Below are 26044 nucleotides of genomic sequence, written 5' to 3'. Positions count from 1 at the left end.
ATAACGGCATGTGCCTGAAACCCCAGCAAATAAGCAGCTCAAGGCTCTACAGGCAGACAGTGAATTTCACACCTGAATAAGAGCAAGAGTGCTTAGGCCCATGTGCTTTGGGAGTTCCTGCAGGCTCTGTCACAAGGCAGCCCTGGCTGGGCTAGGTCATGGAAAGCGTTTCGCACACCAGGAATGAAACATAAGTGCGTAGCGTGGCTTAACTGTAATAATAAACACGAACATCCAGGGCCCAGAAATGGGTGAGGGAAGGAAGCAGCGACATCTCACAAGCAGGGGCTCAGTACTGCAGCAGCTGTATGCAGAAGAGACAAGGCTGCCCTACGCTCTGCAAGCTGTATGCTTGTTTTTATTTACAGCTATTTCGTTCCAATGCCTCTGAAGCAGTTTGGGAAAAGGTTCTCTCTGAGGGAGTTTAAAGAGCCAGAAGCTCACAGCTGAAGCAGAGAGCCATCAGGGAATGTAAGTGACATCTCAGAAGACTGCTAGCAAATGTGAACGCTACATTTTGACCTTTATTTTTCTCCCCTTTTTTTTTTGCTTGTCAAAGACCAAACAGAATAATTCTGATATTTCTAAGGTAAGTAAAAAACCCAATCAAACCAACCTAACAAAAAACCCCCCAAGCAACTGAAGACCTGGCTTCTTTCCTCCTCTGCATTCTCTGCCCTTAAAAAAATATGGATAATAATTCAAGTGGGCCTTTCAGTTCCTGCATCTGAAAATATTTCCTTTGTAAACCATTTTGATGTTGTTTATTTACTACAACATAGGACTCCTACTGTCTTAAAATCAACTTCAAACCAGTTTAGTCAGTCCAGACTCCAGTTCAAACCATGGAAATTGCCTTGCCTTCATACGATATAACTCCTCTTACTAGAAAAAAAATGGTTTGGATGGTGCTTTCCCATGCACATGAATGCCACTGAAAGCTATTTATGCTCTCTGGCCTTGGAAAGGGACCAAGGACTTGAACCAGGAAGCCCCAGCTCCTAGAAGACTGCCCTGGTCACCAAGACATTTGCTATTCTGAGGTGCCTTCTGCCCTGCGTTTGACAGCCAGACACCACAACCTCCCAGATCCAAAAGCCCTTCTCAGGAAGGGTATAGCTGTCATTGATGTCTCTACTAAAAGCTGCGACTTTGATGAGTTTGTGCCTTCTGATGAAAGAAATGTTTTGCTGAGAGATTTCCAAATGGGTTCTACACAAAAGTAGGCCGGAAATAGAAGGAAAGGGAGATCTCCTCCTCATGTCTACTGATGAACTCTCTGGCTTTGGAATGAAAAATGGAGGATTTATTCTCTCAGTCACCTCTACTCTCAGGTTTTATGCCTTCCTCTAAATGGGATCCTTCACGTGGAGCGATAACAGTTTAATTGAAGATAGCCGATGGTAATTTTTCCTCCTTTCAATTGACCTACTTGATCTCCTAATGATCGGTGGAATTGCTTTTACCTCTCTGCTCTGTGGCATGAAAGTCACTGCTAATAATTACTTACCCAGCTGCATACGGCCAGCCAAATGCAAAACACGCTGCTGCTTTCCAGAGCTGCAGATAGGGCATCAGTGGAGGAATGGAGCAAGCTGTGTACAAGCATGGTGTACTCCAGCATTAAAAAACCAAAATGCTATTAGGGTTAATGTTATCCAGCAATGACGGCACACCAAAGTCATATACTCTCTGGGATTTTAGTGTGAATCCTTCAAGTTCACTTGGTTGACACCCCTGCTTGGGCATGTTTTCTACAGAAGAAACCTTGGCTGCCACGCTTCCGTCTCTTGCAACAAGAGCTACAGATCAGAGTTTGTTCTCTGGGATAATCAACTCCGTTGTAGCTTCCTTGGGAAGCTTCCCAGGCAGAAGATCCCACATGGCACAACATATTTGCGGTATTACTTTCCCAGTTTCATTCAGCAAAATACAATTTCATTTCAAGTGGCATAAATGCCAGGCTGGATTAGATCAATTGCTGTCTTCTCCACCCTCAGGAGGAAAGGACCTGAGTAATCTGAAACGCTATGAGTGGTAGCATACAAAACTAAAGTTACTATTCCTGAAAAGTAGGCCAATCAGCTGGATTATATCTTGACAGAGGATCACTTGGTCTGACAGATGGCTGAAAAAATAAGCCTTAAAATGAAAAAAAACCCCAAGCCCTATAAAATAACTACCCCCAAACAAGGCCAGAAGTGCTCAGGTTTAGTTATTAAACAAGAAGTCACAGGAGGAAGGAGCTAACTCTCCAGACAACAACGAAGAATGACTGCCTCCAGCAATACACCAAGAGCACTGTAATAGCTCACCTGGGGAGAGATGCTCCAGTGCGGACTCTGCAAACTGGTCATCTAATACATGGATAAGTTTCATTGAAAAAGAAGAAAACTGGAAATATGCCTGAACTGAGGACAGCAAATGAATAATCATTCCTCCAGGGTTGGGTGCAAGCGAGGAAGCGCCTGTTCAGACTGAGCTTGGTGCCAAGGGGAGCCATCATCATCCTTTCACTCTCAGCAACGCCGTGACCAGAACATCGTTCAGGAGTACGCAGGGCAGCACGCGTCCCACAGCGCAGCAGGAGATGCTGCTGGCAACTTCCCAATGTTTCAAAAATGGACCTGTTACTTGTACCCCTTCCCACATCTCTAAGGCAGCTGCTAAATACGAGCAGGCTTCTCTCAATGAGCAGACTGCCATCCCACCCCACTTCGGCTTAGTTCCTTTAAGAGCCTCTGGCGAAAATCCAGGGAAATTATACAGCCTGAATCATTCCCATCCGTATGCTGGTGGAGTCCTTCAAAGAACCGGCAGATCTGTGAGGCATGACATCTCTTAGCGAGGCCCGTGTTGACTCTCATCCAATATATTTGACTTATCTCTCACCATAAAAAAAATTACACTCACACAAGGAATTATATTCATGCAATTCTTGCCCATTGCCAACCTTTTTTTCTCTTGACCACTGTCTGTGCTGAAGTCAACAAGAAATAGTTAAAAATCATCAGCCTAATGCCTGGAATCAGCTTTGCTGGCTAATCACAAAGCATGAATTTAAAAAAGAAAACCATTATTCATACTGATTTATTTTCTTTTGCTTTTCTCTTCTTTTTTTTTTTTTATATTTAGGCTGAAAATATCTTATATTCCATACCATTAACTAGAAAGAAGAGCTAGGGTCTATCTTTTCCTTTTAGATGTAAACCGAGTCACAAGATTTCAAGAGCTGGAAAATTTAAGAAAAAGCATACAATATTGTGAGACATGCTATAAAAGGATAGACACAAAGAACATGGAAATATGCTACAGTCCCTTTCAGACAAAAATGAACACAGAGGCCCTGCCTCAAGGAGTCTGCACAAGAAATCAAGGTTAATTGTTGATTTTCTTTGCTAAAATCTTACAGCCAAACTACAGTTGCATATTTCTGACTGTGCACAGAGGTTACGGGATGCCCATCACACACGCTTCTGACAACGTCCATTAAAGGTTTCAGGAGCATGAACATCAAGAGAATAAAGAACCGTTTCCGAAGTCTTTGATTGTACTGCAAGAGGCACCTTTAGCAATGATTATATGATCTTTATCCATATCCAAGCAACAGGCTCGCTGTCTGATAACAGAGATCAAAGGCCTGTGGGTTGTCATTAGCAGGCAAACTCAATAGAAGTTGTTTACTTCACCCAAGCTAATGGCACTGGAAATATTTAATCAAAAAATGGACACAGTCTCTCTATTACTGCCAAGATGATTCAGAAGGGGCCACTTAAATCTATTTTGTCAAATCATTACTCATCCCTTGCTAATAGACCTTTATGGAGAGTCCCTCTGAAAAATGCGCATTTGCAATTTGCGGACTGTGTACCAGTATTAGGAGATGAGGCACATCAAGAAAACATGATAGAGGGCTGCTGATGGGAAGAACAAGATGGGGAATGTTTAGTGTGTATCTGACAAAGACCCTGACTTAGTAATCTTTTAAGCCCAAGGAAAGGAAGCAGAAGTGGTCTGATGGGGAAATAAGTTCAATGAGAGGATAATTCTTCAGAAAAAAATGGAGCCATCTGCTGTAACTAACCTCTGAGTGCTAAGTGGAAGAAGGAAAGATGGAAGAAGGTTACAACAGCTTTTCTGATGTTCAAGGATCTTGTAGAAGAAGAAAACAAAAATGTTGGGTGGACATCAGGGGAAAATTTGGTGGTGTACCTTACAGAACAGCGGGGTGTTGCCTACTTGAGCCTTCATTCTTGGGTCACCAAGGGAAGTGTCTACAATGAGATGCCAAATGTCAGGACTCCCAAGAACTTTTCCTAACTGCTAGACTAAAGTCTAGTCTCTCATGTGGTCCTAAACTCGTATCAGACATTTGGGCACAGGCAGTTCTTTATAGGCTTCCCTTTGGGATGTGCAGAGACCTTCATTAACCAAGGATGTTCACCTTCTGGGGTTGTCTTAAAAGATAAGAAACCACTTAGGACCCTGATACAGGAAGAGTTGATCCTGCATTAGAGCAAGAGGATGGACTAGGTGAGTCAAGCTCTATCTACTGTGATTTTTGTGACACTGGTCTGAAAAGACCCCTTGGGTTTTTAGGATCCAAGACACTGCTAGGGCAGGTAGCTACATCTTATCACTTTTTTCATAATCTGATGAAGGTCAGGGACATCCTGTGGGGACAACACAGCTGGGGGAACATCCAGCCCTTATGTCCTCCAAGACAGGATTGTACTTTGTACAGACTCAGTTTTGATACAGTTTCTCTGCAGCTTCCAGAAACGCTCACAAAGAGCTTAAGTTTCAAAAGCTTCATCAGCATGGAAATTACTACCTGCAAACCCACATCTGTAATGCAGGCAGCAACTCCTCTCTGCTCTGTATCAGAAGGTAGGCTAGAGCCTGGAGAACAAATTCAGGGGAAATCCACCTTTCCTCCCCTCTAGTAAACCTAAAGCAACCCAAGCAATTGTTACACACTTACTTTTGTCCCTGAGAACACAATGCTGCGAACAGCCCAGGGTGCTCCCGCCTGCAGCCAAAGCAGGCAGGTGGGAACTCTAGAGCTGCCACACTGTTCTTGCAAGTGAATTATTGATGCATTCTTCTTAGCCATGAGCATCAGACTAAAGTGGCAATTAAAACCATCCACAATGATCAAAAAAAGCAAAGACAAAAAGGTAGAAAACCAGAGTCTGTATTTGCCGGCAGCCTGCAGCATGTGCCATTACGACTGGCAAGGAAGGCTTCTGGGTCCTGATCCTTCAGGTGTGTCTTTGATAACAGCATCCATCAGAGCAGGCAGACAGCGGTGAGCCACACACCACCACCATTTCTGCTGGAGACAAGGGAATGAGCCGCTCCCGGGAGCTCACAGCCCCGTTTTAGCTTTTGAGTGTGTGCAATACAGGCATTCAAACTCAGAAATTTAGAAGTAACAACTACAATCAGGGTCATCCCTCTTGCCCCCCGCGACAACAGCAACCTGCTTTGCTAAGGCAAGAAAGGACAAAAGAGGTCAGAAAGGAACTACATGACAGCGCTGCCCTTCAGCATAGTCCCATCGCTTGGACACTGCACAAAGTGAAAGCTTGGAATTACTGAATGTGAGCACAAACCAGCAGGAGAGCTCAGCAGCTCTTGTTCCCCCTCACGTCGGCTGTTTGTATCTTACAGACAGCTATTGGATTTTCAGCTGGCAGAATTCCTCGATTTCAGTGGAACCACCACTGAGTTTGGAGATGGCCCAGCCCTTCCACATTTTCACCTTCTCAACAAAAAAAACCCCAATGAAATGAAATTATATTAAACCACCACCGATATTCAGAGATGACCAAGGAACAAAATTCACAGAAATTAACTGTGCTGGCTTTGCAACATATTTCTCTTGTAATATTTATTTCTAATATTGGGGGAAGAACACAAAAGTCTGGAGAACAGGACTTAAAAATTAGAAGGTGACTTTCCACTGCATTCTTCTCATTCTTTTTGCACGAAATATGCCTCACACCCAAGCATGCCCTGGATTTGCAGTGTTTCTATTGTTATGGGAGCAAAATGATTCAGAAAAAAAAGTTTAGTTTTTATGATTTCATATAATGAAATAAAATAATCTCTAAAATAATGAAATTCAGTTATACTAGCCCTAATAACAGTAGTACTAATTAAAATTATTGTAATTCAGTACTACTACGAGGCTGCAGTGCCAGCTGCAGAAGATGTAGGGCTGCTGAACACCTGAGAGTGGAGACGCTCTCCCCAAGCTGGTGGAGTGGATGTATTTGGTTTTGGAGGTTGTTAGTTCAGCCTTGGCACGTTGGATGAAGGGGACCGTTGCGCTAACACTAATTACACTGTTAATGGCAACAATAATAACACCTCTCAAATCATCAGTGCTGATGCCGTGAACACCAAAGCGATGCAATTATGTGTTGCTGTCATTTCAAGGGGAGCTGTGAGGCAGCGAAAAGAGAAGGTACAAGAGGCAGCACACTCCTCCTGATTTATCATCTTACAGCAGTTTCTCTACAGAAGATGCCTGGTTCGGGTGAAGGGACGGGTAGCTTCCTCCCACATGACACCATGCTGCGCCTGGCCCTCGTGCTCTGCGCGGGCCGTGCCATCCTCCGTGCCGCCTCGCCCCGATGCCCCCCATCCTGACCCCACGCTGTGTGCATCAGGAGAATCCCTCCAGGCAGAGGAGATGAGCTCTGGCTCGCTGCACCGCCTGCTCCCCCACGACAGCACTGGGGCGGCGCCTGACCACTCCGCAGCTCTACTGAATTGCACGGCTCTGCCAACCCGCTGCCCACATCGTGCCTTCACCTGGGGAAAATCTGTCAGACAGCAACAGCTCCGAAACAAAGAAAGAAAAAAAAAAAAAAAGATTTAATTTGCAACCTTCCTCCACGCCACATTCAAGTTGTCCTCCTGGCAGCTTTGCACATCCCTGCTGTGGCTCTGAGTAGCAAAAGTGATGCTTCTCCCGCAGCAAGAGCCATGAGGAACAGATGCACAGGAAGGGCTGCTCCAACCCTCTGCTCTAACCAGACCTCACGGCTACGCCAGCCACGCCAGGGCGCTCGTCCAGCTCCCTGCCCTGGGAGCAGGGCCAGCCACCCCCTGCGGAAGAGGCAACCCCAAGAATAAGCCAAACTGATCCATATCCTCCGAACAGCTACGTCAGTTCTCATATGAAACAGGCAATACAAGCTTTTATTTGTAGAGAGTGGGAGTGAAAGAGAATTTAGATGCAATCTCCAGTGTAGTGGCTTTAATAAACTAGTAATGCTAAAACAATCATGTGCAAACAGTGAGCCCTTGAGGAAGCAATGGAGCTCGCAAATGTTTCTGCCCATGTGGAAATGCTCCTCGTGGGTTTCCAAAATAGATAGATCATGAAAGCTGTCAAATTATTTTATTTCTTAGACCCCAAATGTGTCGAGGGGTGGGATACACAGTGGATCTCAAGCAATTTTTCATCAGGACTTGCTCAAAAGCTCTTGCTTAGAAGGTGGTGAGTGTTTCCATGGCAATGAGCTATTGCCTTGGTGACTGTGGACCTGGACTGGTGCTGCTAAACCACTGCGACCTTTGGACATGTGAGCACAGCAAGGAGTTCCCCTCCTTTGCTGTCTAATGATGGGGTTTTTATTTCTGAGTTCAACCCTGTCTAAAAGTTGCCGTAGGTGGTTGTGCTAGAGACAGAGAAGCACAAATTACTACAGAGAAGCATCCCCTGTTCATGCCTGCCTCTCTGCTCCCCACCCCAGAATTAACTTTTCTATCCGTCAGCTGCAAACCAACCCTAGGTCCAATCCTGGCTGCTCCTGAGCGGCGCTGAGCCTCTATCTATAAATTAGAAAATTAAGCAGAGAAGGCACAGGACTTCATTAGCCCTGACATCAAAAGTACATTAATCTATATGCATTTAAACCTTTTAAGAGAGGTCAAACTGAGAGGCAGTTGCATTAACAAGGTGAAGAAGTGAGCTTGCACATAAAAAAGCAGCTTTGCACATAAACAGGTTTCCTCCTAGGCAAGAAAATTACCTAGATTTCTGTGGAAGAGTAAAAAATATGTGTCTCCCTCCAAACAATCTTCAGATAAACTTTGTGCTATCATAAAAGCTTTATCCTGGGCTCATATAGCAGAAAATTGTTGCATCTCTGCCTTTGAGAACTTCCGCTGCTTTTCTTCTCAACTTTATCATTGAAACACACACTCCTTCCAAGCGACTGGCAGTCCGAAACCTGATCGAACTGAACCATTACATTAGTTTCTTTTTAAATTTGCACAAACCCTGCACTCTGCAACTCCAAAGTGGTTTCTATGGAGATGCTAAAAAAATGGAACGGCACTTTCTGGGTGCCGAATTTGGCACGGCAAAAACTTGGGTGAGCAGCAAATGCTGCGCAAGAGGAGTGTGAGGAGTGAATTAAAGATCCAGGCTACAACTGCTTGCTCAGAGCCGCAGATAATGGGGGTAAGTTACCGCTTTGGCTGACAGGCGTTAACCAAACGGACATGCTGCATTGAGTACCATGCAGAGTTTAATTAACTGCAGGCAATGGGGCGTCAATAGAGGAGAGGACAGCCTGCCCGATTTCCTTACGGTGTGAACGTGACAGGGAGAGGGAGGGATGTGAGCATTTGCAAGGCAGAAGCGATCCTCGTGCGTTAAGAGGTTTCTCAGAAGAGCACTGGAGCTGCGTTTGGCTGCTTCTCAGAGCAGCTCTCTCTCTTTAATATGCAGAACTGGGCAAAGGAGTCCAAATCTTGCAACTTCCTACACAGTCTATTTTAGAGTCTTAGAAACAAAACCAACACACAACAGGAAGGATGCGATTACTAGAAATATGTCTGAACTCTCCCACACCCCAGCCCCATCAATCCTGATGGCCTCACCATCGTTAAGACGGAGCTTTCACATCCCATCCCATCCGTACAGTCCTGCTGGATCAGAGCTCTGGTCTGCACCGGTGCCCAACTCCCTCAACACCCATGCTAGGTCCCAGTTTGGCTCTGCTCTGCTTTTCCCAGGCACTGTCAGACACGGAAAGACCTGCAGGGATGGCTGGAATGCCATGTCTTGTTTTGACACAACTATGTTGAGCCACACAGAGCCCAAACCTGAGTGCAGTGACCCTAGAGAGACACAGCCACGAGCCACAGCCACGAGCCCTAAGGCTCTAACAAGACCTCCTATACAAGTACAGTATTTCCAAGCATATTTGGTACTTTTCAGACCAAAGTTCTGTTTAAACAAAGGCTGAAAGCTATCTTATTTAAGCAAATCACCATTAAAATCAACGAGCCAGGGCTTCAAACCTCAGACTGTGCACACACAGGAGTATGGAAGCACACACCAGCGCAAATGTGGTATGGGGGGATGCTGAAGAGCATGGCGTGCCCTTGCTCTTTGGAAGAGAAGCAGAATATCTCTTCCTCCAGCCACAGTAATGAGGACATCTGTTTTTAAGTGAACACACAATAAATGATACGGAGCCCTGTCTACCTCCTGGTGAGTGGTCACCCCTGGGATTTGAACATATGGCTGCATCAAGTCTGGCCAGTGCCAACGTGATTCTTTAACTATTAAACCACCCCCTCAGGCTCTGTATCCTGTACTCTCTGTGTATATTGTACAAAGGAAAAGAATTTGATTTGGGGTTTCGAGAATTTCAAGCAAGGATATACAATTAGAAAAGTATTTGCTTCAGATGATGATAAATAACCCCGGACTGGAAAACCTCAGAAAATATCTGTTCTTCATTCCGGTGTGATGACAAAAAGTCTCCTGCAAGTGCTGTTTTACATGCTTTCCCGAGAGCCCAAACTTGTTAACCTTCATTTCACTGCATGTTTTCAGAGGAGTGACAGCTGCAGCCATAAATACAGCATCCAGATTTCATGCTATAGTTAAAAAATCAAATACGTATGAAACCCTCCGCTATTACACACCGACTAGCAAGGGGGGGAAAAAGGAGTGGGAGGAAACCCATAGCGTTAAATAATTTCTGAAATACGAGGACTTCTGCAAGCTCAGGTGGGAAATGTCCACTCCACTGTCAGCTGCAGGGTCAGTATCTGTCTGTTGGTCCCAGCCCATCACTCACAGGTTAAACTTAGTCTCAGGAACAGGGAGAATCTGCGCAAGAGAATGGAAGCAGCAGAGGCACGTCCTCAGCCACCAAACTCCCCACATTACAGCAAGGGGGTGATTCCTGCTACTCTGGGGAGTATCGATATGCTGGTACTCTGGCAGCAGGAAGGAAGGGATGTAAACAACAGAATTCCAGCCTGAACCTTAGAAGAACCCAGTGGTGCCCCGAAGAGGGGACACAGCTAGGGAAAGGAGAGCGTGGAACAAGAAAAGGAAGGGTAATGCTCTTTTGGATATCTCTGAAAAGTGTTTTGGTGGGTTATGCTGTCCTCCGAGGAAGTGGGGAGCTGTACCCCGGCTTGCCCCTGGCTCTAGGGGATTTCAGAGGCATTTGCAGCCCCTAATAGTCCTCATCATAAACTGAAATCTCTGGCATTTAAATCCCCACGCTCTGCAGTTCAGTCCCTTGTACTTTGGCACACGAATCAGCCAGTACCTGCCAGCACTCCAACATACCGTATTAGTAGCTCTGCTTTAAAGATATTCAAGATGCTGATCTCTTGTTTTGGCAGCTTCAAGAGACCTTAGAACAAGTGAGAGATCTTCTGCAATATGGCCCCATAACACAGGCCATTTGCAAGGAGATAATTGCCCAGCAACCCAAGCTGATTTCAGACTCTCTGCCTGAAACTAATTTACACAAATGACTTTAAACTGTTTGCACTCCCAGGCAGCAGTGACCGGAGCTGAACAGTGCTGACACGGTTGATGTTTTGCCTCTGAACCCTTCATGAACAAAAGGAAAACTCTGATTGCCTCCCATATCGAGCATCTCCCTGAGGTTCGATGTATTTCCTCTTATTGGTTGGATTTGGGGCAGGTTGGAGCTGTGAAGTTTCTGCCTAGACTCTGGGTTGCTCTGAGAGCAAGGCGCACCCGGGGAGCACAGAGCCAGGGATTTGCTCCCCTGGTCCCATCACCAAGCTCCAGGTAGAGCTCCTAGGAGCAGCCAGCACACTCTGGCTTCATAAACCACCTCAATCCAAACTAACTTTAAAGCACAGACAAGTCCATGTATAGTCATGCTAAGAGTCAGAGAACTACAGGACCCATCTGTCTGCAACAAAGTCAATTCCCTTTGGGGTATATAAAATAAATAAAAGACTCTCTCTCTGCTGCTTTCTCCAGGGGCACTATGGTAAAAAGGTTTGGATTTGTCTGTGCACGGGACAAGGACAGAACAGGGAGAGAGAAGGTATTAATTTGTACAGGATTCAGCCAGGAGAGAAAACTCCTGAGAAATGCATTCACAGGGGGAAAGAAGCCAAGCGGCCTTCCTGCCCCGTCCTCCTCGGTGGCAGACTCCCTGCTCTAGCGAGCTTTACCACTGATGCTACAAGGCCTGTGCGCAGAGTGTTTTTCCCAAATTGGGAGTCAGGCTGTCTTTAAGGCTGTAAACCAGACAGAGCAAACAAAAATAGAGCTTTAAAAGAATGCATGCAGGCATGCCAAATCTCCCTCATTTTCAAGTGAGAGTCTCGCTCCTTTCAGATGCAACTTTCTCCCCTCACCTCTCAAAACCATTATATAAAAAAGCATCCTGATCTTGTAACAAAAGATCCAGAAGGAGGTTTCAAGAAGACATTTAAAGCTTCATTCATAATTCTGGAAAATCTCACTGCCCCAGCTGAGGAACCCTGGTTAAAAACCTGAGGAAAATTCATGACTCAGGCTGACAGCAGCAGTAAACATACCTGTTTATTTCCTTGCAGTGGTGGCTCTCCTCTGGTGATTGCTACCCTGAGCATCTTTAATCCTCTGCCTGCTGGTGGGGACAGCTGGCTCTGCCTCTCAACTCTGAGGTTCCCAGAGAAGGACAGCGTACAGGACACCGGAGCAACCCCACTGGATCTCCACACAGAGCTTTCAGGCTAAGCTGCCATCATTTCATGTGTACTGCCAAATACTAACCCCACTTTGCTCTCAGGTGTGGCTTGACTGTCTTTTCTACACCTTCCAAACATTTTCTCAGTTAAATCTATTTTTAAGCCTTTCTGTATTTTCCAGGCCTACAAAGAAAGCAATCATACATGGGGAGTGGTTGGAAATGCACAAAAGTATTAAATTGATTTGCCTCCTAGCAGGTGGGAGCCACCAATCTATAGGCACCGTGAGTCCATGGCACAGCACCACTTTGTGCCACCCTTCCCACCCTCTTATCTGCACATCCCCTAGTGTTACATTCCTGCTGCATTTGGTTTGAATTTGGGCTGTAAACTCAAATTTCATAGTCCACCTGCAACCTCCAGGCATAAAAACCGGTGCTGGGAGAGGTGCAGTGCTCTGTTCCTATTCCCACTGCTATTATTGCTTGTAATAACACCTAGCAGGCCGTGCCCGGGAGCGCATTTGGCGAGGTGATGTACACAGAACAAAATGCAATCCTTGTCTTGTGGAACTAAAAATCCAAGAAGACAAAAGATAGATGCAGACGGACTGGGGAAGTGTAAGGAAACAGAGGGGCAGCCTCAGCTAACATGGGAGGTGGTGTTCCTGGTAGACCAGCAGCTGCACCATCCCGAGAGCTCCTGAGACAATCCAAGCCACTCCTTGCTTCCCGCCACTCCAGGGCACGTTCCTCTCCAAGCCTTGCCATGTTTTCCTGCCCCCATCTGTTGGTTTGGCTGTCTCAGTCTTTTGAATTTCCTCCTCTGCTGTTCTCTGCTAACCCTGCTCTTGTCCCTGCAGCCCAGCTGCTTTTCAAGGAGGCAGCTGGAAGGATGGCAAGCTGCTGCCATGTGCAGTACCAAAGCCACTTGGGCTGCTTGGAGGGATCTGACTGGGGCTCTGCGTGTTGCCTGCAGGCACCAAGATCTCTCTGGAACTGCTGATCACAGCTGCCATGAAGCAGAGGCTCGAGCTCTTCCTCAAACTTGTGTCTTGTCATCGCTCAGGCAAGGGACTACCAGCTACGCCTGCTTCGGAGCATGGAGCGTGCTCACCCCGAGGCCTGATCAAAGCCCTCTCACCAAACCCACTCCCAGACAAAAAGGGTTCAGCCGACAGGCAGCAGGAAGGCACAGGCACAATGCAACGCCCCACTCTTTGTGAAAGTCACCTTCTTCATTACGGGCCCTTTCTCGTTGGGTTTCCCTTCACAGAGAGTGAACGCCCCGCTGTCCAGCTGTGTCAAGCCTCCCTGCCTTGGAGCACATTAGCACCACTGTCAGCATAACATTTGAAGCTGGCTGCCCATGGCTGTGATTTACGCACATTTTTGTGATGAAATGCAGCTGGCAAGTGCACTCTGCTTTCATTCTTGGGGCTATATTACACTGGGTTTATTTTACCTGCCAGTTGAAATGCAAACAACCTGTCTAAATTCTATATATAACCACCCGTTGCCATCACGTATGTTTATGAAGCATGGAGGTTTCATAGATTCAGGCTCAGAAGCCTTGGAGGGCACCGTGACTGTCTCAGCTGACTCAGTGCATGACCCAGATGGAAGAAACTCATCTTGTGGGTCCCACACACTGTTGCTACATGGTGTGGGGCTGTCACCGGGGCTGTGCAGATCCCCAGGTTCCGTGCAACAGCTTATGCTGGGAAGCACGTTACCATCACCTGTTTAAGTAGTCCGTCATCTTGGCAGAGAGGAGATGTGATTTATATGGCCAATCCCTCACCACGGAGAACAACTAATGGCGTAAGTGAGGGGAAGGAACTGAACCATTGGTGGTGGTAAAACGTGCCTACGGTTCCACAGGGAATACCCCAATATTATTCCCTAGACTAATGAGCACATCTATAGGAACCAGATCAGAGTGCAAACTCCCCCCTTCATGACTAGCTCTGTTGTTCTCCTGACTCTCCCCTGACTGCTCAGTATGTCAGCGCTCAAATGAGTTATTACACTCAGTTTCTGCATTGGAGAGGTGCTGTTCCTGTCTGGTAGGAGGCAGAGGAATGGATGGATCTCTAGTATGCTTTCCCTTATATAGTAAAAAAAAATATACCAAGAACATACAATCCAACAGAAGGAAAACAGAGCAGTGGAGTCAGTTAAATTACAGAAGAGAATAAAAGAGAGAGAGAAGGCTCCATGAACACCATTCACGCAGGCTCCCTGTGGAAGGATGTGATTTACACCCTTTGCCATGAAAGCTGCTAAAGGCCAGCAGACAGGGATCTAGCCCTGAGCCAGGACACCTGGCTTTTAACTGCAAACATTTGCCATCAGTTCATACTATCTTGCCTCTGCCCCTTGATTCCCTCTAATACGGGAACAACACCTTGCCAGGTGTAAGTGCTCCGTGTAGGACCTGCTGCTGGCTCTCATCAGAAGCCTTGCAGCCTGAATTGTGCAGACAGGATCCCCAAACTGTTACCAGCTTTGTTAACATCCTGGCAGAGTGGCTGTCTGCAGAAAAGGGGGCCTGGATAAAGGTGGCCTGGAGTGTACTAAAAAGGTGGTATGACCTTGGGACACAAAAGTGGATGGGAAACACCTCTCTTCTCGCGAGGTCTCCGGACAAAGCCCTTCTCTTCCCTCCCAAGAGGTGGGGACAGAATTCAGATTACCACAAGCTGTTTGTTGAACGAGCCAAATTTCTGTCGCTCTGCTCAGGAGACCCAGCACATGTTCTCGAGCGACACAGCTTCCCTACCAAACCAGCACATGGGGAAAACCATCCACCCCACGCTTACTGCTGGGACCTCAGAGGGGGAGCAGGGAGGGACGGCTTGGTATGTAGCTGACAAAGCCCAAACACATAGAACAAAGGACTACTAAGAGCAGAATGAGTCTCACATCATTTATGCAATAAGCACAAACACACTGGGCTGAATTTTCACATCCCGGGTTGGGCTGGGGGAATCTGTTTGCTTCAAGTCCAGCCAGTATGCGAGTTCTTAAAATTGGATCTTGCAAAAAAGTTGGAAGAATGATCAAGTTTTGCCAGATGAAAGTGAGTATCTCAGATCAGGATAACATTTTATTGACTCACAACTCAAAAGGAATTTAAGCAATTTGCTTCAAACACCACCGAAAGATTCTCCTCTGCTTTCTGAGTAAGTGCTGAGCTTTCCAGGCCAAACCAATTTTTCAAGCCAAAACAGAACATCACTAGAGAAGCTAGTTGCTACCTGAAATCACACTGAATTACTTTTACTCCAGAATAATAAAATGTGCTGCTCAAAACCAATACTTCTCTTACACTGATAAGCAACAGACCACCGGGTGCCCACCAAGGTCAGCTCAAACCTACTCTAAAGACAGCTGTTCTGAATGAAACATGCCATGGATGAAGGATCAGAAAAGCAATTAAAAGCTCTTTGAACAGCAATAGCTTGGAAAAAATACTAATTTGTACTTCTCTTCTGAGAAGTGAATATAAAATAGCATTTCTAGTGCCATTTGATGTAAATTGAGCCTTTTATGGGGAACCGTTACAAGTATCAACAGCCACCTTGCAAATTCCTCTGGGAAGCCAGGTGGAGGTCCCTCCTCACAACTTAAACCAGAGGTCCTCAGGGATGAATTCAGAGCTCACCCTTCTGCAGGGATAATGCCAGCACCTCTCTTGGACAAATGAACAGGACTCTGACCTACTGGATAATCGGGGAGCTGGGAATTAGGGCAGACCAAAGAAGCAGCAATTATTTCTTCAGACCAGTCAGGGAAGCACACACAGGAGCTGACTCGGGGACAAAAAGGTATCACTGAAAAGTGGCAGCGAGGCATTTGGAAACACCTTGTGGAACAGGACCTGCCTGTGCCAGGCATCTCTCCCCACTGCCCCAAAGGCATGGCAGAGGTCATGCTTTTGGAGTGCGCTGCTCCTGCTTGGTTGCTGCAGTGCCATGGCACGTTCTCAGATACTCTGGAGAATTGCCAGCTGCAATGAATGCATAACAAAATCATCCAATGTATTGAAATTGCCTGGAAGATTAATGCAAGGATTGCTGCTTTCTTTGTACTTGGCTTTCCTCATCTGTTGGAGTGCTTATTCGTGCTGGAGATAGACAAATAAATAAATAAAGCATAAGAGCAGGGGAAAAAAAAAAAAGGAATTCCAAACCAGCCAATTAACCTTTGAAATACAAGTTGTGCTGCTGCTAACGGCATCCTGTAACCTCCTAATTACCAGCCCTGTACAACGTGGCAGTTGGAGACAGAGCTGGCTGTTAACCCTGCGGATGTGCTGTGCGGGAGAATTTGATTGCCACTAATGACTGAAGTCCCAAAGAAACTCGCTTCCCATCATCAGCTGCCTCCCGCTACCCGGATCTCCTGCCGCAAACTGGCTGTGCTGCCATGAAATCTTCAATCTGCCTCTGAGAAGAGCAGGAATGCTAAAGGACAGCTTGGTGCAAAGCAATTCTAGCATGTCCTCATCTTTCCTGTGAGTCAACTAGCTGATGCAGTGGTCGCGCCCTTAGCCACAGGACAGGGTCCTTGCCTAAAAGGTTATTACGTGGGCTACGTGCATTAAATGGGGTGGTGTCAGCTATGTTAGCCAAGAGCAGCCAGAGAAACTGTGTGAGCAGACTGCTGTGAGCTTCAGACTCCCACAAAAACACATATTGAAGCCTTAAGGGGATTTGGGTATGGACAGGTCTCTCTCATTCACCTGGAGGTAGAACCGTGGCAGTACAGACACAGATCACCTTCCTGTTTTGTCAAAGGGTGCTACCAAAATGCTGCTACAGTGCACGTGCCCCCTTGCCCTGTGGCTACGATAAGGGCCAGCATTAAAGCCCACCAGGTTTTACTCCAGCCTGGCACCTTGCAACCTCGATTTCCTTATCCAGAAGATATGGATAATAATGCTCGCTTGCCTCAAGAGGGCTCCATGAGACTTCTTCGTGGAGTGCCGCTATGTCCCGGGATGAAAGGAGAGATAACGCATTAAGGACTACTACTGCTCTATCTCCCACGCCATATGTTGTTCAGTACCCTCCACCCCTCCCACGCACACAGAGGATTGATGCCTTGGCTTTGAATAGCACTCTGAAATAAAAATGTATATGGTGTGCCCATCTACTTGCAAAGCCACTGATGATTATGAAGTCTGAGAAGCCGGAAAAGAAAAGCAAGCAGCCATTAACAGTTTTTTATAAAAGGGATTGGGCATTTCCTTACAGACAGTGAGGTTAGGGGAGGGCTTCCCTGTGGCTGCTGCACTGATTGCAGCCCAGTTTGACAAAACCAGTCGATGGCTGAAAAGAAGTGGCAGGAGTCAAGACCAGGGAACCTGCTTAAGCTGTTCCACCCAGAGCAAATATCTCCATGGTAGGTGAGGTTTTGCAGGGCTTCAGGGCCCAGAAGTCCCCTGCCCATGCTGCTGTCTGCAGGCACAGAACACAGGAGGCCTCCCCAATGCTGAACCTGAACCCTGCTCTCTGGGTAACACTGAACTGCTCGGGGGGGAGCAAGGAAAGCAGAGGAGAGCCACAGAGTAGCTATCCTTGTAGGCAGGTCCTAAATCTTTATACCTTGGGGAATGGCCTCCAGGCTTGCCCTTGGGAGGATGGAGGAGATGATGGCGATGCCCATGCCTGGTTAACAGCCTGGGGAAGGCTCACACCTTCTCGCCTTGTCATACCTGCTCTGAGCAGAGGTGCAGAGTGACTGGGCAGCATCCATCCCTCAGTAACCAGAAAGCTGTGATTAAACTGTTTTTCCTGGCGAGGATCATGGCATAGCCAAAACGAGCCATTCTCACCTCCCCTCCATCCCAACACCATGCAGTGGGTTCATGACAACTTTGCTCAGGCATCTTCTCCTTATCTCCACACAAAGCCAGCCCCCCCCCCCCGAGTCCTGCAGGCAGTTCTCACACAAGGAGGGCTGCGGGTTCTGAAATCACCCTGCTTTGCTCACAGAAGCTCCAGACTTTCATGCCAAACAGTTCGGGAGAGTAAAGCCATTTTCTGTTGTTTTTGGATAGTGTCTCAGCCTCTGGCGATGCCCTGGAGGTCACTCTATTGATAGAAGAGTGCTTGGGCAAGGTGTTTCGAAGCTGGGCTCTGACAGCTCCACGGCTCATTATCCCCGCTGCGTACCAGAGACGCTTTGCAGTCAGGCACGTGGAGGAACTTTTACAGGTTTCACTTCAAAATTCCTCCCTTTTTATTGGGCCCACGCTGGGCAGTGCCGGTGAGCAAAGCTGGCAGGAGTCTGATGTTCCGTAGCCAAATGCTTCAGAATCTTTATTGCCGTTGGCTTTGAGATGGTTTAAAGCAAATCTTTTACAAGGTAAAATCCAATATAAACCTGCCGGCTACAGTTTTCCTTTGTTAGCATCAAGGATGTAATTATCACAAGTTACCTTTATACGAGTGATTGTGGACAGACTCCATGCGATCCCTGGGCTTTCTCACTGCAGCCTGCCTAAGGTTTTCCCCCAGCACCCATCATAGCTATATCCAAGGACCGACAAAGCTGTATCCGCCTGACAAAGGAGTATCCATGCAGAAATGCAGCCACCACGAGGAATGAATGGTCTATTCAAAGGCTACTGACAAGGTGTACTTCCTAATTTTAAAACTTGTTGTGGAACAACTAACCAGACAGAAAGCTGACAGCGACAGCTATTTCTTTGTTGGGTTTGGACCCTCTCTGCTGTAAGTGTGAACTAATTTATTGCTGCACAGTTGAGGTTCATGTGTTTTAGCTGAGTACTTGCTTTTCTGAAAGAAAATATGTCTCAGCACAGAATATGGAGGTTTAAAGCACACAAGTGGAGAGAAAATAAAGTAGGAGCACTCTGGAGAATTGTTTGCCATGGTCCTGAGAAGGATTTAATCCTGGGAAACAATGGAAAAGAAAACACAGAGCCTCTTGTCCTGCCTTTGGATGTACTGTCTGCCTTTCCTCCTCGCTCCTGAGTGGATGGGCCAAGGCAGAGAGGAGGAATAGCTTTATAAATAACCTTGAGCTGGTCCTGATCCTGCAGTGGAGATTTTGGGGGAGCACTGATGAACCTTTGGCTAACCACCTCACAGAAGATCAGTATGAGGATCACCTGGCCTCCCTGACATGCATTTTCTGCACCTGATACAGAAGCAGCATGAGAAATTCCAGAGCACTTTGTGAGAAAACATTTGAAAGTAACCAGGTTTTCCAAGAAAGAAAAGCCCAGAAAAGCATAGCTTTCCCTAGAGTGACCAACTGGAGATACTGAGATAACTTGCCTCCCTCTCCCACTGCACAGCCCCTCAAGCTCTCATCAGCCAGCAACAAGGACAAGCTGTCCTCAGCTGCCAGCACTGCTTTCCGCCATCATCATCTTCAGACTAATACTGGGAACAGTATGATTTTTCTTTCCTCCCTCCAAACACTTAAAAGACAGACCTTCTTACACCCTATTAGATCAAATTAAAGGTTTTGGAACCTTCAGGGAGAAGCTAACTTTTTTTTCTTTTAGCATTGCCTGACAGTTTATGTCTTTATTTAGAGGTCCAGTATCAAAGAAGAAACTTCTGCATGGGTTATTTACACTACAAGGGCCATTGTGCACCACCATCATTAGACCAAAGGAGTATTTCCATCAAAACAATTCACACTTATATGAATAATTCACAGCAAACAACTTAAGCAGTCAGGCTCTGAGCCACCACGTCGCGACACACACATTTAAAGTCTCCACACCTCAGCAGTGCTGCCAGACACCTTCTAGGCTTTTTGTACACAGAAGGATGCTCCTGATCATCACACATCTGCAGGATCAGGCCCTCGGCCCCATTTGGTGTTTCCAGCTTGCATGAAAACCGCTTGTTCCTCCTCTGGCATGGCTTCGACATAGTCACCCAAACCACCACACAAGCCGCCACGCCGAGCACCTGAAACCACAAAGCCTCAGGGCTCTTCAGGCCAGTCCCACACTCACCTGCTCATGGTACTCGATGCCCATGCTCAGCGTGTTGATGAGAATGGCTATCATAATCCCTCGGTTGAAGTACTTGCTCTCCACGATCCTCTTCAGCTTGCTGCCAAAAGCCTTCCACAGGCGGGCGACCTTGTTCCTCTCCTTGGGTTTTTTCTTCTTCCTCCTCCTCCTGCCCCGCTGCTGCTGGAGCTGGTCTCTGTGGTCGCCGTGCCGCAGGTCCTGGGTGAACTCGTAGACACCGTTGCTGTCAGAGTCGCAGCTGTCGGACTCGCTGAAGGCGAACTCGGGGTCCTCCAGGAGGCTGGCGCAGAAGGGACAGTCCTGCAGCTCGCAGGTCAGCGTGCCGCCCGGCGGGCTGGGTAGCGGGCACGCCGCGCTCAGCCCCGACAGCCGGCTGGGCGTCCGCCGCAGACCTGCAAGGGGAGACGCACACCGTGAGCCACCTCACACCCTCAACATGGCGGACAGCCCCGTGTCCCCGGTCAGGCGGCGCTGGGTCCGTCCAGGGTGGAACAGCTTCTGCAGCATCCTCAAATAAATATAATACCCAAATACAGCCTTCATGCCATCCATCTTACCAAGTGGCTCTTGCTTTGCCTCATTTTTCTCTCTGATCCCCTCTCCCCAAGCATCCTCTAGCTCCCTCCATGGACATGAGGCCAAGGGGCTCTCTCCACACAGCGTGGCAGCCATTTTGTGTTCTGCTGCTGGGGGAAGACTGGCTGGCACACCTCTCACTTTCAATTATTTTTGATTATATCTGACCAGCCTAACATTATTAGCGGTGACCTGAGCACTATCAAGTTGCTACACCCAATTTAGATAGCGCTTCCATTTAGCTAATAATGAGGAGGGAAAAGGAGAAATGGGCCAAAGGTGGCTACAGACCACGATGACAGCTCAGAGAGTCACGTAGTCTCTTCAGTCTCCTTCATCCCTCCTTCAGCCTTTAATAAAGCTCAGGTGAATTCTTTGCTTGAGGCACAGGACTGAGTGTTCATGGTGTCTTAAAAATCAAACACACTGCCACATGTTTTGTGGTGTGAGGAGAAATGCTGGCTGCCCTCACAGGGCCAGGGTATGGAGATGATATGGGCAAGCATAACAAGGGTGATTCGGGTGGAACAGGAACCAGATTTTATTTCCTCTTAAAAACTAAATTCCTAGTTTCCTCATATTTAGGAAACAGATAGTAATGGTAGAAAAAACCCTACAGGAATGCAGTACTGTGAGCATGTGATCCTTCCTACAAAATGCCATTCAAGCATCAACAAAAACTTTCCTTGAGATTCAGGGAAATAAGGAGGGGACAGTTTTCCCTTGTAACATGCCCCTGACTGGAGGTTGGATGGGGATGCTTGGGCAGGTTTTGGGGAGACCAAGCAAGAGGCAGTGGATGCTCCTGGCTCTGGGCCCAGGAGCTTGGAGCTCACCCAGCAATAACGCTGCTGATTTCAGCTACTCCTGGCTGACACTTGAGGACGCCTTTAAAGAGAAGGCAGCACCAAACAAAATAAAGCACCCCATTAGCTTGAAAACCGGGTTGTGACAAATTCAAAATATATTTTACTTGCCTGAATGTCACCCAGATATCACTGACCTTCAAAACAGCCTTGCAGGAGAGGACTGTCCTCCTCCTGGTCACTACGTCAAAGACACCAGGAGGATCAGAAATATTTGCCCCCTTACTCAACCTGCAAGCAGCACCGGTGCAGCACTGCACATTAGCACGGCGTTTCTGATTGGGACCAGTCTGACGAGGAAAGACTGCAGCACAGCCACAGTAGCATGGATAGCAGAGGCAGTGGGCTTGCCAGACATCTTTTAATGCTATCAAAGTGTTAAAAATTATATGAAAAATACTGGCGCCGCAGATGTCTTCAAAATACCAGAGTCTCCTTGGCTGCCTGCTAAAATAACCTCACAGCATTGCAGGGCACGAGAACACGGAGGAACAGGCTGTACTTTATGCTGTTCAATTCCACAACAAAAGAAGGGAAGAGAATACTCTCTCCCACAATTGCATCTTTCCCAGCAGACACTAACCTTGTTTCCAGCTGGGGCTGTGAGTGCCCTGGCTGCTAATGCCTCCTTAATGCTCTCAGTTATCACTTGTGTGCTCCCCTTGCACAAGTCTTGCAGTGAACAGACTCTGCTTGTTGACTTGTAGGAGCAGAGAGATAATTAAGTGAAATAGCATTTTGTTTGCCCAAAGAAGCTGAGGCCAGGAGGGTTGGGTGAGCTTGTGAGACCTTACCTTCCCTGCCGAGCACAGGGTAGGTACTTAAAATGTCTCCTTTGCTAAGTTTAGGTTGGGATGGAGAAACAGAAGTTGGGAGCTGTGCCTGGCAGAGCTACACCCTCAGCAGCTAGCTTATCTGGCACTTAAAGATTCTGCCGAAGCCTTGAATGCATATCCATCATTCCTGCTGTACGAAGATGGTTGCGGTGCAGAATTGAATCTGACTCAGCCCTGTTGGCGTGGGGCAGGAAGGGCTGCGGCAGGAGTGGGAAGGAGAGCCTGAAAAGAATCAGAGCCCCATAGGGGAAGAGCTGGGCACTGACACATTGTGTGACAGGGTCTCCAGATGGACCCAGCTGACTTGCTTCCCTTCCCAGACCCTGTGCTCCTCAGGGTGCCAGATAAGCTGCTGCTCACCAGCCAAGAGCTGCAGCATCCACCCCTTCCCCTAGATATGACCACACTTCTGAAAGAGACAAAACAATTTCAGGAGATTTGTTTAAAGCATTTTGGCATCCTCTGGGCTGAAATGCCTCCATAAAAGGAGGATGCTATAATTGCGTTATTAATAGCAACTCCACCTAACCTCCAGCTTTCAAAGAACTACCCCAGGCTATGTGAAAATCTCCTAAGTCATTGAAGTGGCCCTGAGATGTCACAGTGGGGACTGAGATCTGGGGCGTTCTTCTGAAGAGGGCCCCACCAGCAGATCCCCCTGCAAGCACGAAGAACCAAACCTCTGACTTGAGCACTGCCTTCCAAGCAACAGCTCTTCTGCTCATCCTTGCTTTCTCAGTTCCAGTCTTCTGCAGAGCCTGGGCTTTTATCTCAGGGTAAATACACGTTCTCATAATAACCTTTATTAACTTGCATAGTTAAAGATGAACTGGTGATTCATATAAAGACCTTGCTTAACAACAGAAGAACGCTGCAACTAACCTTGCCCCTTTCTGCCCTCCTGCTGAGCTCCCAAGCGTACAGAAATGTCTGCCGAAGGCAATTCCTATAACCAATCCACTTTACCCTTTTGTATGGTCCCTTAAAAAAAGAATATTAACAAAGACAAACCACCCAACCTGTTTGGCAAGCAACCTTTACTGTAACCCTCCCCAAGCTAGGCTTGGTATTTTTTCAGCACATACATCACTAGGATAAATACTTGTGTCCATGCACACGCAGATAAACAGTTTTGGAAAACACAGGCATTGAAAAAAACAGATGATACGTTTGGCTTAAAGAGATTAAAAAATAGAATCTACATCTTTTTGACTTTTTACTGTTGGAGGGCTTAAGACTCTATTTTCAGCCTTTAGCTCCAGCCACGAGAACTGGAAACATTCTGCAAAATAGAAACCCAAGCGTTGCATGTAATCACTACTCCAGAAATCCAGTGGGTGATTTATACGTGAAGGGAGACAAGACTACACTAACCAGCAGTGCCGGTTTGGCCACAGCCTGTACAGATAGGGATGGGACAGAGGTACAAAACAGTCCCCAAGTTGTTCATTCAGATTGAATGGAGCTCCAAACCTGCAGTGACACGCAGTCCTACATTTCTTCTGCACAGGGAGAAAGACAACAGGGAAAGCCTGAGACTTGTAGCTCTGCTACAGTCCAGCCCGCACACACATCCTCTGAGGATTAGCACGGAGCAAGACCCTGCAGTGGCCATGGGCCTTCCTCCAAATCTTCTGCTCCTTCTTGTGAAAAAGAGATTTGGGGGCTCGTCAGAGCTGAACTAGGGGTTTCTAGAAGTGTCTGTTTTGAGTTCTTTCTGTGCCTCCCTGTTTTAAACTTCTTATGTTTCCTATACCCTATGCTTCTCCACCAGCTTTCACCTGCTCTTCCCTTTCAAGGTACCATCTCCCAGCAGGTGGGGCTCCTCTGCTGCAGGGCTGCAGCCAGCAGGTCCGTCACTCACCAGAGATGTAATTCCAGGGGCTGCATAGATCTGTTCCTGGGTGGGAACAGAGGGAGAACCTCCAGGATCTCACTAAGTGCATGAGAGGAGCTCAAAAACACATGCTTCGTAACCACAGGAAAGAGGCCTCCAGCAGTAGCCTGAACTCACTGCCCGGACCATCCTGTATCTTGCTTTACCCAATGACCGCAAATACAAGGGTAGAAGGAACAGAGCTCTCAGTCCCTCAACCTGTCCTACTTCTGGCTTCAGCGCTCAGTTCAAATAGCATTCACAAAACAACCTCCATCTTCAGCACCCTACATGGCTATCAGTAACACCTTAACTCTTGAGCAATTTGCCCTTTGCCCAGTTTTCCTAAGCAAAAAGAAAAAAAAAAAACCCCAAACCAGCTTGTTTTCCTTACCATGCTCTCCCACCAGTTGCTGCAGCTTCCCATAAGAATCTGTGCCCAAATTTACAGGACTATTAACCACAGCCACAGGTGAATTGCCATTCTTCTTTCCTTTGGGAACCGGAACAGAACTGGCTTTGCTAGTTGGGGAGGGCAGGATGGTAGGATAGTTCATGTTGCCATGGTTGGAGAGTCCGGCAGTCAGTTTAATGCTTGCAGGGGCATTGGAAGACTTACAGTTCACTTGTGGTCCTTCGACATGACAGTCTGCATGGTAAATGCTGTGCACAGACTCCGAATCCGGAGGAGGAGCAGGGCTCTGCAAGTTGGGTGATGGAGAAGGAAGCATCAATTGGCTTCCAGGTTTCATGACCTTGAGTTCCAGGTCGCAGATCTCAGGGTTGGAACATGGTCCCCGAGGACTTCCATTGCTGATGTGATAGTGGTGGTGGTGGTGGTGGTGGTGATGGTGGATGAGGTGGTGTATGGAGGTGATGCGCTTTTTGCCTCGGTGGCTTTGCCCATTTGTGGTGCTGTTTGGGTTAACTTTTTTCCGGCGCTTACTCTGCCAGTTATTGTACAGGCGTATTGTCCGCCGTTTCACCTTCCTGAAGATGTGGCAGATGTACTTGAGCAACTCCTCGTAGCAACTACCTGGCTCCGAGAAGCTGGCAATTGTGCTGTCGTTGGAGAGATAACGGGCCCGCTGCTCCTGCATCAGCTGGTTCTCCCGCTGCTTTGTTTCAGAAAACTGTGTTGCTATCACAACCAGGCACAAGTTAATCATGAAGAAGGAACCAACCTGGAGAAAACACAGGGAAAGGAATTAGCAGGGACTTTACAAAGGAAGACACGCTCTTCACCACCACATGCTGTCTGGACTTGAAATGTGGTTCTTAGAAATCCCAAGATTTCCAAACACGCCAAATCTCAGGGTCTGCTCACCAAATGTTATGTCAACATGTGCCTGAGCTGCTGAATTTTCCCCTAATCCCTGTTAAATTATTTTGGCAATGGCAAAGAAAGCTGTTAACAATAGCCTTCACCACTTTCCTCCCCTCAATGGTGATGACATTTGCTACTAATGCAGGGTGTATGAAACACGATGCAGTTATCACCACAAAACAGATCACTAGGAAACACCCAGCCAACCTGCAAGGAAAGATGGTCTGAAGTCCAATTTGTGCTGTACCGAAACTGCCTCTTCTCTTCCTCTATCACTTCACACGCTGGCAGAGTGCACCCTCATTCTGATGACAGTCAGGGCCCATGCATCTGTGACCTTGTACTCTTGTATCTCTCTGACACAGAGAAATGCATCTCTAGGAGATTTAGTGCTCCTAGAAAAGCCTGATTTATTGTCTGGTTGAGTTGATGTGTTCTTGGGTGATACCAGGTTTTCAAAATGAAGTCCCAAGGACAAGAATGTGAAGTGACATAAGGCTACATCCATCCCTCAGCTGTTGAGTCCACAAACTGGTTTTTC

At 47.2% G+C, this 26044-nt stretch overlaps 1 protein-coding gene across 3 annotated transcripts in view; it reads right to left on the bottom strand.

Moving 5' to 3' along the window:
• Positions 1–26044, bottom strand: part of CACNA1H (calcium voltage-gated channel subunit alpha1 H) — a 128859-nt gene that overhangs the window by 64379 nt on the left and 38436 nt on the right. For all 3 annotated transcript variants that reach the window (XM_064461417.1, XM_064461418.1, XM_064461419.1), the window contains exons 7-8: positions 24571–25360; positions 20002–20414 (exon numbers count right to left, since the gene is read on the bottom strand). In XM_064461417.1, the coding sequence (XP_064317487.1) occupies positions 20002–20414; positions 24571–25360 (1203 nt within the window). The remainder of the gene's footprint in view (positions 1–20001; positions 20415–24570; positions 25361–26044) is intronic.

This window comes from Phalacrocorax carbo, chromosome 10 (genome assembly GCF_963921805.1).
Source record: "Phalacrocorax carbo chromosome 10, bPhaCar2.1, whole genome shotgun sequence".
Classification (NCBI taxonomy): domain Eukaryota; kingdom Metazoa; phylum Chordata; class Aves; order Suliformes; family Phalacrocoracidae; genus Phalacrocorax; species Phalacrocorax carbo.
The sequence above is the reverse complement of the archived record's forward strand: the minus strand, read 5'-3'. Positions and strand labels throughout refer to the sequence as shown.